The sequence below is a fragment of the Saccostrea echinata genome, unplaced genomic scaffold, assembly GCF_033153115.1.
Source record: "Saccostrea echinata isolate AGI-Se365-2 ecotype Australia unplaced genomic scaffold, CSIRO_AGI_Sech_v1 ptg000002l, whole genome shotgun sequence".
Taxonomy (NCBI): Eukaryota; Metazoa; Mollusca; class Bivalvia; order Ostreida; family Ostreidae; genus Saccostrea; species Saccostrea echinata.
Window position 1 is genome coordinate 32476990 of NW_026889751.1, and position 12728 is coordinate 32489717.

Genomic DNA, 12728 nt, shown 5'->3' on the forward strand with positions numbered 1-12728 from the left:
AACTTTAAAAAAAACTTCAGGGTCGGGTGCAAAAAAAAATAGGGTAGGTGGGGTAGCAGGAAACAAGACCATTATTTTTTTGGCCTTTATTGTTAATTGTATAAAAAGTATATATCTACTACACTATAAACATATTATTTTATAACAATTAAGCTGGGTAGTGCCTATGATTTTGATGCCTGCATTTGAAACTTATTGTATTTTTCCTAAGGATTATCACCTCAATTTGGTAATTTGATAACTTAGCATTTAGCACATGTAGTAGCAGTTAGCAATATACTCGTCATTTATGAGTAGGGACACTGCATTACAGATCACCCTGGAGATAAAATAAGAAAGTTGACCTTTTTATTAAATAAATAATTCATTAAATGATGTACGTTGACAAGTTAATGACAGTATTTTGTAGCTTAATTTAAGAGAATTTGAATTCAAATGATAATTAAGCATCTTTAATTGTAACAGAGTCTCTGAGATATTGAGGCATGGACCCCCGTACCAGTGCCCAGGACGTGATGCGATGTGACCTGTGTGAGACCGCTGTGGTACAGATGCACTGTGATACATGTCTTGTCAACCTGTGTAAGGCCTGTGTGGGAGAACATTTTTCTGCTGATTTCTCAACACCACATAAAATAGTTGATTTCAAGGCTAGGAAATCTACTTTGATTTACCCTAATTGTGTGTCACATGATGTTGAATCATGTGAAATGTACTGTAACGAATGTGACATTCCCGTCTGCAACACTTGCATTGCATCTGATCAACATCTAGGTCATAAATTATTGAAGATTTTAGAAGTTTTGAGTAAAAGAAAAGAAAAGATTATGAAGGATCGTACAGAATTAAATGAAACAATCTATCCGACATACCAGGGCATTGCCTGTGATGTAGAAGAGAGATTATGTCTCTTACAAAAGGAATACAAAAAGCTTTCAACAGCCATAACAAAACAAGGAGACATTTGGCAAAGGGAAATTAATGAATTTGTCAATAAACTAAAATCTAAAACTGATGAAATGAAAAACAAACAGTTAGAAACTCTGCAGAAACATTTTGATGAAGTAAAGCAGAAAATCTCCGACATCCAGGATGAAATCAATTCAATCGATGTTGCTTTAAATTCTACAAATATTTCTGAAGTGTTCAGTATTTTGTCTCCAGTGGATAAATACAGAAAACTTCCGAAGAAAATCATGTTTTCTGTCCCTAAATTTTCCCCCAATAAAATACAGGAAGATCATTTGTACAATTTTAATCCAGGTATTTTAGAAGAGCATGAATACAACCTGATAACAAAATCAGAATCACCAGAAGCTGGATCCTTTCCTCCAGTCAAACAGCTGCTTGATCAACCAGAGACTGTCACCACCATAGACACGGGGTATAGAAACCTTTATAATGTGGCCTGTCTGAGTAATGAAGAAATCTGGACAAGTGGAAATGGCAGCATCTTGAAACTTTTCAGCATCAATCAGGGATCACTACTCAAGTCAATCACAGCCAAGTCATGGACAAGACCAGAGGGCATCGCAGTGACAAAAAAGGGAGATCTAGTCTATACTGATCAGTTTGATAAAACTGTGAACATTTTGAAGAATGAGAAGATAGAGGAGGTGATCAAACTACAGAACTGGGTGCCTAGCGGTCTCTGTAGTACCTATTGTGGGGACCTGTTGGTAACTATGTACATTCATAACAAGCAATCAAAGGTTGTCCGTTATTCTGGATCTACAGAAAAACAAACCATTCAGTTTGATGAGACTGGTAAGCCTCTCTTTTCGTTCGGTACTTACGATAATTTTATCAGTGAAAATCTGAACCTTGATATCTGCATGACTAACAGTGAAACAAAAGAAGTAGCTGTGGTCAGTCAGGCCGGGAAACTGAGATTCAGGTACACTGGACATACTATTGCTCCAAAGAACCAACCATTCAGTCCACGAGGAATCACCACAGACAGTCAGAGTCACATCCTTACAGCTGATTATAACAATCACTGTGTCCACATCATAGACCAGGATGGACAGTTCCTCCGTTACATAGACTGTGGACTGAGTAAACCGTATGGACTGTGTACAGATAAAAATGATTATCTGTATGTTGCTCAACAGTTTGAGAAAGAAGTGAAGAAAATCAAATACCTGAAGTGAATTCCAGATGTCCAACACTGCAATAGATTAGTATACAAGTGTGCAGTAAATGACGATAACTATAGAATTTGCTTTTGTGGCTTATATTTGACTGCTAGTTTATAATATACTTAGGTAGGCATTCAGTGATTGTGAACAAATATTGAATATCTCTATTAAATGCTTGATGAAATTTCATAAATATAAACAAAAAACAGAATTTGTCAGTGTATTTAACTTTCTAAAATGTACTCTAATTTTTCAGTCCATGCACTCTTTGGTGACCTCTGGGTCAAGGGTTAAGTCAAATTATTACAAATTAATAACTACTGGGAAAACCTAGGGATCATGCTTTTTATGCCCCCGTAATCAAAGATTCGGGAATATATAGTTTTTGCACTATCCGTCCGTCCGTCTTTCTGTCTGTCTGTCTATTTGTCCGCAAAAACTTAAACCTTTCCCATAACTTTTGAATGGGTTGGCTATGGCTTTCATATTTTGTAGGTGTATTCCTTGTGACAAGACCTTTCTTCGGGTACCAACAAATTTGACCTCTAGACCTTGACCTTGGAGTTTGACCCACTTTTGAAAAAATTTTAACCTTGGCAATAACTTTTATCCAGTTTTGGACTTTCATACTTCACATGTGTATTCATTGTGACAAGACCTTTTAATGGGTTTAAATAGTTTTGATCTTTTGACCTCGACCTTAGAGATTGACCCTCTTTTGAAAAAAAAACATTTACCTTGGCCATAACTTTTGAACAGTTTGTACTAGGGCTGTCATTTTTCACAGGTGTATTCCTTTTGACAAGACCTTTTTTTAAGATACCAACAATTTTGACCTTGACCTTGGAGTTTGACCAACTTTTGAAAAACTTTAACCTTGGCCATAACTTTTGAACAGTTGGTGCTAGTAACCTCCCCCCCCCCTTCCCCCCGCCAACACACAACTTAGAAAACATGTACGATATAAAAAAAAAATAAATAATATACCTGTATCACTATCTACAAATTGTACGTGTATATTAAACCTTGATATTTTTGTATATACAATGTATTGTGACAGGATTTGGTTTTACCCTCAAACCAAGGTACCACTCACGGCACCAATGTAACCGGAATTCGCTACATGGTATCAATGCAATTTAGGAAATTCCACAATACCAGTGTAACGAAAATGACCGTATAAAAATACCTCTTAAATATCACACACTTTCTTTTTCAATAATAGTACTTCGCGTTTTGTACCAACTTCTTATTAACCAATTAATAAACCTTTTGTATCTCAAATAGTCACGAAAGTGACTTACCAAACCAAGAATTTTAATAACAAGAGTTTGCAAATTAACAAGTATTTATTATAGCAACAATTGTGTTTAATTAACAGCACAAAAATATTTACATTAAATTTTATATATTTACAACGAAAACTGATGTACTAACGATCTTCCTATATACTTATGGGCCTCAATAAAAATATTGCCTACCTAACAGATGTACGAAGTCCAGAGCCCGTCCTACCCAACGCTAAGTCCGAAGAGAAGTGACCCACCCCTGCACGAAAAATCTACTATGCCTAACCTAACCGGTTTACCAAAAATAGAAATAAGGAACTGGAAATTAACAATAAAATGGACGTATAAATAAGGAAAACAAAAAGGACAACTTAAACGAATGAACGAGACAATGCATTACCAAGAATTTTGAACGAGACAGAGACAGAGACCGGGATCCACCCCTCTAATCAAAAAGTGAGCTGGTACGAACCTTTGAGAAGGTTCCAGACCAACTGAAGTATAAGTTTAAATACACCGCGATATGGAGGTGTGTTTCTCTTATCCAATCAACAACTGAATTCTATGTATAACTCAGACAAGGACATTTCCCAAATCATACTGTAAAACAAGAGAGTTTCCGAATGTAAAATAAAAATTTAACCAATCAGAAAATTTGTTGCTGTTAACTCTAAGCTGAATCGACAATGTGTTTTGACACAGGAGCGGGAGAAAGAGATCATGGTAAATATTGCTAAAAATCAGTACTTAAAACTTTGCCGTCGATTATTAATGCAAATTTTATTAACAGTTATAAAGACTATAATATTATAAAATCCAATCCTATCACAGTATATTTAACTTCGTATTTTACATATGCTCTGAAGAGCAGAGGAAATTCTGGTCGATAAATTCGATCTACTTCTCCACTTTAGAAGTAAATTTGTCGTGATTTTTGTCAGTTGACTGAATTTACGAATTAAGGACATTGGCAAGTCAAGGTTTTTTCGGAGAAAAAAGGCTTAATACATGGGTTTTTTTCACTTATGAAATAGTGATGGAGAGTGATCTCCCGTGTAAAATTCTCTAAGCGGTGAAAACCAATAAAGCGTGTGTTTACAGAGGTAAACAAAAGCACATGTACTTCCTTCAACGGGTAGAATCATCTATACAGCAAGAAAGAAAAGTAGTAATGGCTTTGTTGTAAATTGTATTCAGGGGACAAAGAGCCAACAGGTCGTAATTTACCATAGTTATGCTCAGTATGCTGGGAAGGGCAAAGATGTGACATACGCTGAAAGGTAGACCGACTGAGATCAGTTCTCAGGTTGTATGAAGGAAGCAGCATTTAGTAACTACGAATAAGATTTGAAATAAATCCATGCCAATATTTTTATGACAATGTGTTTCAATCAATTCAGTCAATTACATGATAGAATCAATCAACCAGTCTGACTCTCTTGACCATTATGAATAATATGTAATTATAGCTGTTAAGGGAAGTAACTCAAAAATAAAGATCGGTGCCAGTATGTTCTTGTCCTGTTTCTATATATACATTTTCAGCCAAAATATCTAGAAGTCATAGGAAATGAAGATACAATAATGTATATAAAACAAAAACTATATGAAATAAGTGGGTTTTGGAGAAATATTATGGTGAAAAATTATGTAGGTCCCTTTTATCAACATTTTACATAGGAAATGCATTGAGAATCGCAAAAACACTGATTTGACAAAATCTAAAAAAGAAGCCTGGCTTGGTACAGTAGGTTAAACAATCCAGAATATAGTCTGTTTAGTACAATTAAACCTACTCAAGAGTTCTTGAAAAATTCTATACTATAACCAGGAACCTTGCCAATGTCCTTAAAAGAAACTTTAGAATAGTAAAATACGTTTAGGGGAGGGGGTGGGGCTTTAAAGTCTTCAACAATACATTTACATCAATGATTACGGTATCGTAACGATGTTTGACTCACAGTGCCAACATAATTCTAGAGACGTGGTTCTGAAGTATAAAGACGTATTTAAAATAAATTTTTAATTTTAAAATAATATTTATAAATTCAACTAGCAGTTATACGGTTAGATGGAAGTGTAAAAACATATTACTAGTCTTTGTTCCTTCATGCGTTAAGTCCAGCAAGGGTCTAGGAGATAATTAATTATGCAAGATGAAGCAAGACAAAGTGCCCTAATTAAGATAAAATTTAAGTGCTCTGTCTTAAAAATTGAAATACGGTAGATTTGATTAAAGTTTCAGTTAGAGAGAATTTATGTTCTGATTTTCTGATTATCACAGAATTTACTGTGTCGCATAATTTTTACTGTGTCGCACGCATAAAATTTGAATCGTTACTGTGTTGGGGAAAATTTACTGTGTCGGGGCCGACACAGTAAAACAGCTCTTGGAGAACCCTGTATCTTATTTAAATATAATATCCAGAAGTATTAATCCAATGCAGAAAATGGATGTCATTTTTTCTGTATGTTGAAAGTATTATTTCTTTTGAGAGTGTAATTTGGTGTGTTCAAATTTCACCTGAAATTGTATGATTGCATTTGTCCTTCTGTAAAAATACTCCTGTGCAAGGAACAATGTATGCAGTTACATATCTATAGGGAATGTACACTTATTACACTTATTATACAAAGAAAATTTAAAAATTGAATTATTTGCGTAAACTATTAAAAATTAAATATTGCACTTTAAAATGCTCCTTTAGATGTTACTATCTGATGCAGAAAATTGGTCACTGTATGTCGCGCAGACAGGTTCCTGGAATTATTATTTTATTGCATTACTATACAATAGTTACGAATAGTATACATTTTTAACTGTATAGAGTAAGTAAATGGTACTGTGGAACACGAGATCAGGGATCACATCAATTATTGTAGACTCCTTTAGAGTCTAAACTATTGTATAATCTGTTAGATGCTATTATTATACTGTGGAGCTGGCTGTAATGCCTTAAGTGACTTAATCATGCAAACTATAATTTATATCCATTCTTTAACAAGCAATATGATTTTGTATAATATTCACATCAAAAGTAACATTTAAAACTGCAAATATTAAGTGCTATTTGAAAATAAAAGACATTGTGCGTTTATATAACATAGTTATATTTAATTCTAAAGCTCATTTTTTAAATGTACTCTAATAAACGTCTCCTTCAACAAATTGTCTACATTACCTTAATTTTCTTCCTTTTATAGATAATTGCTTTTAAATAAACACGAAATAAATATGTTTCCATTCAGGTTAAAATGTTGCAATTAAACATCGCAATTCATTTACTGCAAAGTGTTCAGTATTCAGTTCGAAGCTAATAACACAGAAAACAGTGGGCTTTTGATGCCTGGGGCTTTCTGGTGTCTCAAAAATGCAATTAAAAAGTTTCAATTTATAGAAATATTTAAACCTCCAGTGTAACCATTAGAGTACTGAGAAAGCAATTAAAGAGATTGGGGTTTAAAGAACATAATCTGCACCACAGTAAAGTGATCTTTTAGAGAACCTTGTTAATTTTGCTTCTTTCTGTTCACGGATTGGTTACAAGTGTTAGAACCTGTCTGATAATCCCCGGTAGTCAGAAATAGGACTGTTTATATAAATAAGAGGCCTTATCTGAAAAGATTATCATTGTACTGTATTGATGCGACCACCTGAGGCGCAACCTGCCTCTTGACAATACAATACCGTTATAAGTGGACAATGTTGTTTTATTTTCTTTAAGGATTACTCAGATTTTTTCTGGGACAATGGAGTTGTTTTATTTACTCTGAGAATTAGTTTCAATTGACTTTTACGAAACACAGTTTTACACAAAATGTGACTACCATTGTTCGATTCAGGATTTATTTTGTAACAATGGTGGATGTGAGCGGTGCTAAATATTTTGATGCCATTTCTAACAATAAAAGACAGGAGTACAAACTGAAAGAAGCGGAACACAAAATAAATGATTCTAAAAAGCGGATGCTTCTGAGATACTGGAAGGACAAATATGACTTAATGAACGACCTTGTTCTTCTTCACGTTAAAACGCCCAAGTTCGTGCCGCCGGACAAAATAAACTCCACGACGTCATTACCATCTAATGGAACAAGAATAGAAATACAAAACGTCTGTTTGGACAGCAAATTTCTCACAAACAAACCCACCACCACGGGCCGGAAACGAGTCGTCTTCACTTCCGCTCCCGTTATTGATATTCAAGGAGAGGATGCAGTGTGTTATCCTAACAAACAAGCCAAACACGGACGGACCGTACATATGAATTATCCGCTCAGGAGACGGCTTGAAGTGGCTAGAAATCTAGAAAAATCTCTTATTTCTCTAGAACTGCGGAAAGACTTCCGGTCTCAACCCGCGGAAAAATACGACAGGAACGTGGGTTGGAGTGCGCTACGCCCGAAAACGACCGGAAGATTGAGGAAACGGGGTGAATTTGTTAGTGATTTGTCTTCATATAAAAGGGCAGAGACTTCACTGGGATTCTCTCTAGAACGTGGTTCTTCTACATAAAATGGATATTTTAAGAATGTGTTCACGAACAAAGATGTCTGAAATAGTCTGGAAGTATGTTAGTGTATACCTGTTAGGGTCTTGCTATCAAATTTTTGTTAATCTTGAATTGAAAATGGTGCTATACTCATTTTAGACGTGCGGCTTTTCATAGTTGAAGTATATGTGCAATTATTGTCATGTATCATTTAAGGATAAAACGGGACCAAAGTGGCTTCTTTTATCCTTTTAAAATATGTGCCGTCAATGCAATACATAAACCTAGTGTAAAGACAGTCGCAAATAACAAAATAAAGAAAGTCAAAGAATGGATTTAAAATTAATGATCCATTATTAATAAATGAAAGATATTAATGAATAATTAATACTGACCTTAACAAAGATACTCTGACTTCTGATATCAAAATTAAGTCTATAGAAAATGGAGGTCATGTTGTGACAGGTATACATCTAATTTGTTCCTTTTCATTATTGTAGGTCTAATCAATTAATAAATAATTAATTTCACAAAGGGCGACATATTAGTACATTGATTCCATATAAGTATATTCTATTCTAGATTTAGTACATGTATATATCAAAAACAATTTTTCCTCCTAATGGAGGGATATAATGTATATAACTAATAGAGATAAGTTCATACAAATGTAAATGAAAATTGATTTTTTTTTTTTAAATCGCCACGAGTGGAGAAAAATGACATTAAATTGAAAGCCACTTACATATGTAATTCTAATTTTATATCCGGTTTCAAAATCTTTAAAATCCTGATGATTTAGATATGTCCTTAGGAGAACAATTCAGTTTTTGATATTCGTGTTGCTTAAATCTGAAATTCAAAAATATCTTGCTGTTTAATTTTCCGTTACAGATAAAACTTCACGTGTGGTGGTGAAAATTCTTTAACGAACATATTAAGTAGAAAATTGTTCTTAACACTTAAGGTTGTCCTTCTGTTTGCTATAACGACATTATGTTGATATCAGAGACTCATAAAGGAAATAACTAATTATCTTTTGATATATGCAATATCTAACTTTATGTCAATAAATTATAAAATATTAATGAACTTTTATTGATTAGTTAATTCTCAGTGCATTATAAGCTTTTCCTACTTTTTTTTCTTTCTTTTTTTTTTTTTTTTTTTTTTTTTTTTAAATTCCTATTTGTTTTGATGTTACGAATTAATCACAATATCTTACTGAAAACCTTAAAATTAGCCAAATGGAGAGAACGTGCAAGATGAGCATGTGTGTCGAGCGGTTTTTGCCGCGGGACGTTCGTGGTGCTGATAAGACAAAGATATATAGATAAAGGTTAAGTTAAGTGTACTTGATTTAATGAACCATGGCGGTGAGAGTCCCTCATCAAAATCTCCGTAAAATCCTCACCCAGCTCGAATCCGGACTACCCGAGTCCGCTCAGGTAGGTCAAAGGTCAATATATCGTTAGATGTTCAGTAGTAAAGTATTTATATCTCTTCATAATTCATACAATTTTATCAGTCAGCTGCTCCCTTATCAGTTATTTTAGCAAATTATTCAGTAAAACATAATTGTGTAAAAGATTCAGTGACTTCCGATTCGAATCAATGATGTAAATTCCCATTTTAAAACATGTTTAGGTTCAATCACCAAGGAATGAATACAATTTTATAACGAGAAATTATAATATAACTTCTTTGGTCACCGCATATTGAAAATCTACTGTCTAATGCCTACAAAAAATTATCTCTTTTGAAAAAATTAAAATTTAAAGTGAATCGAAAAACTCTCTCATGTATATACATCATTCAAAAGACCGCGACTAGAATACGCTTCAGTGGTATGGGGATGCTGTCAGTATAGTGATAACGATAAGTAAGAAAAACTGCAACTTTATGCTGCTAGAATTGATACAGGGTTAACAACAATAGCTTCCAAAGATTCACTCTATTTTGAAACGGGATGGGAACCTCTTAGTTGTAGAAGACAAGAAGCTAGATTAAAAACAATGTTCAAGCTTCGTAATAATTTAGTGTCTGATTACTTAATGGACATACTTCCAGATATGCGCTGTAACTCATCTATTTACTCTACAAGAAATTCTCAAAATTATGATATTCAAAATGTCGATTACAAACTTATAAGTCTACATTTATTCCTACTGTAGTTAATGAATGGAACTCAATTCCACTCGAAATTCGAAATTTACAGTCAATGTCAAGATTCAATTCTAAAATTAGTACTAAAAAATCTGCTCCACCATCATACTTTGATTACGGTAACCTTTATGCTCGTGTGGTAAAGTAGAGGATACATATCATTATTTTTTTTGTATGTCCCAAGTATGTGAAGACCAGAAATGAATTTTTAAATAAATTTTTACAATTTGACAAAATCCACATTCTAGATACTCATGTCTTATTATGGGGGGTAGATTCATTGAATGCTGCAGAGAATGAACGTCTCTTTTTCTTTTGTTCAAACATTTATTAAACATTCAGGGAGATTACCTTGTTAGCATTGATCAATGTATTAGTATATGTATATGTACAAAATTATTTGTGTATATATATATATATATATATATATATATATATATATATATATATATATATATATATATATATATATATATATATATATATCTGTAAAATGCATCAATTTGTGAACTTTTGCAAATATTGTATACTTTAAAAACATTATGTTCAACATGTTTAACTGTGACAATTTTAATGTGTAATTTACATGTAGGGAGAGGGCGTTATAAGTTTTCAGAACTTGTGCCCAATCCCTTTGTAATTATAAATTACAATAAAATATGTTCAAATCAAATCAACTTGTTTCGTTCACACATATTTTGATGTAGATGTATGGTATGGTCAGGAGTTTTATTCGAGGTGTCCCGAGTGGTTTGGAATTGTGGGTTGACAGTTTAAACTTGCCTCAGGTTTTTGTCGTCAGTGCTAGCCAAACAAAGAGTAAGGTTTGTTTAAAATCATATAATCAAATCTTTGATAAAGATTTATGTTAAGATGCACAATAGAAAATATTAAAATTATAGCTCATATCATTTACTTTTCCGGGTCATTCCCTTTGGGATCATTCCACTATACTTCCAGAACATTTCACTATGCTTCCGGGTTATTCTTTCCAGATAGGATATTTTTTTGGTGGCTACTTAATTTGCATTATCATTGTGTGGTGGTTTCCTTTTCCGAACAAATTACTAATCAAAATTTTAAAGTAAAACCCTTATTATAAATAACAAATTTTTATTGATAATTTGTCTAACATTTACATGGGTATCGCAAGAAGACAGGTTTCCACTCTTTTGCAGTATATTTTGATAGTAAAATGGCTTTTATGGTAGTAATGATTTGTCACCGATTATATACTTGTATCTCTTCACAAGTGCTATATTTTTTTTTAGATAGAGTATATTTTTTTACCGTCTCAATTTAGCAAAAAGAGAATTTCATTCTATTGATGTTTTCTTTATTTTCCAGAATACTTACTGTGGGTCACTGGTCAACGTTCACTGTACGAACCATAGCAACCTTCGCCGTGTCATTCTGTCCCCCGGTCTACTCAATTTCAAACAAGAATTGTTTTTTCGAGGTTACGGAACTCTTAAAATTGATTAGTCAATAATCTATGATGCTTTCAAATATGAATTTCTCTGCATAATTATCTAAAAATTTCTAATACTGTAATTTTAGGGGTAAATGCGAGAACTTTGACGATCTTAGAAGAGATTTTTCCGTCTGGAAGTTTCCGTGATGTAAGCGTTCCAGGAACGACTCAATTGTATTTCACATCCAATGAAGAAGACATATTGAAAATGCAAGTAATTTTTTTCTGTAATAATAAAGAAATTTACAGTTAAAATCAGTATACCAAATTTTCAATGAACAATATGTAACCTTTTTGTGTTGTTTGATATAATTGTTAGCCTTCTAAATATTTGACTGAACTAGGTGATTGTCTGTTATTTAGCGATGTCCCTGATGACTTCTGTGTGGGTCCATTCAATGAAAAAGTTTCCCGGAGAATTGAAGAGGTTTGGAAATTCACCCCTCAGGGCATCAGCCAGATGAAGTTGGATGAACGTAAGTGGGGATTTCCGGGTTTTGCAGTATATCACGTGACTTCCGGGAATCTTGCCGGGTGGGCTGTTCAGAACATTGATGGAATCATGGGTCATTTGTTTGCGGAAGAAAAATATCGCGGAAGAGGTGTAGCCAAATTTCTGACTTCAGTACTCGCCAGGAGTGTGATAAAACAAGATGGCTTTGTAGCGGCGGAGATCGTGAAAAGCAACATCACGTCTAAGACTGTGACAAGTTATATCGGACTAGCGGAAGTGAAAGGTTCCGAGTTTGAATGTAGAATGTTCAGATTAAACTTGGACAGTAAATTCAAGTGATATTTTGAGCATTGATTTACTTCGTCTTCATTTAATGTTTAAACAACAAACAGTCATCAAAATACAAGTTAGATATATAAATACAGCATAAGGGTAAATATGCTTCAAACCTTGTTATTGAATTGTAATCTCTTTATAACTAAATTTAAATACAAAATTAATCTAGTTAAAATTGTTTTCCATTCAACAGATAGATTCGCTTGACATATACTTATTATAGATAATTTGGCGTATTATGTAGGTATTTCTATGTATACTGAAAGGAAAAAAGGAAAGGAATATCTAAATGTATTAATTTAGCATATATTATGTGCGACACAATGATAACAAAGTACAATTTTATGAAATACATGTATTTCATTCATAATTAAC

The 12728-nt window shown here is 33.3% G+C and overlaps 2 protein-coding genes across 2 annotated transcripts; both read left to right on the top strand.

Moving 5' to 3' along the window:
• The first annotated feature begins 485 nt into the window (after window positions 1–485).
• On the top strand, window positions 486–2153 carry LOC133178297 (uncharacterized). Its single transcript, XM_061313033.1, has one exon. The coding sequence runs from the start codon at window positions 486–488 to the stop codon at window positions 2151–2153; it is 1668 nt and encodes a 555-aa protein (XP_061169017.1).
• A 7122-nt stretch (window positions 2154–9275) lies between these two features.
• LOC133178298 (uncharacterized) lies at window positions 9276–12356 on the top strand. Its single transcript, XM_061313034.1, has 5 exons — window positions 9276–9371; window positions 10797–10913; window positions 11437–11548; window positions 11650–11773; window positions 11927–12356. Exons 1-5 carry the CDS (start codon window positions 9294–9296, stop codon window positions 12354–12356), a joined length of 861 nt encoding a protein of 286 aa, XP_061169018.1. The 5' UTR covers window positions 9276–9293.
• Window positions 12357–12728: the final 372 nt, after the last annotated feature.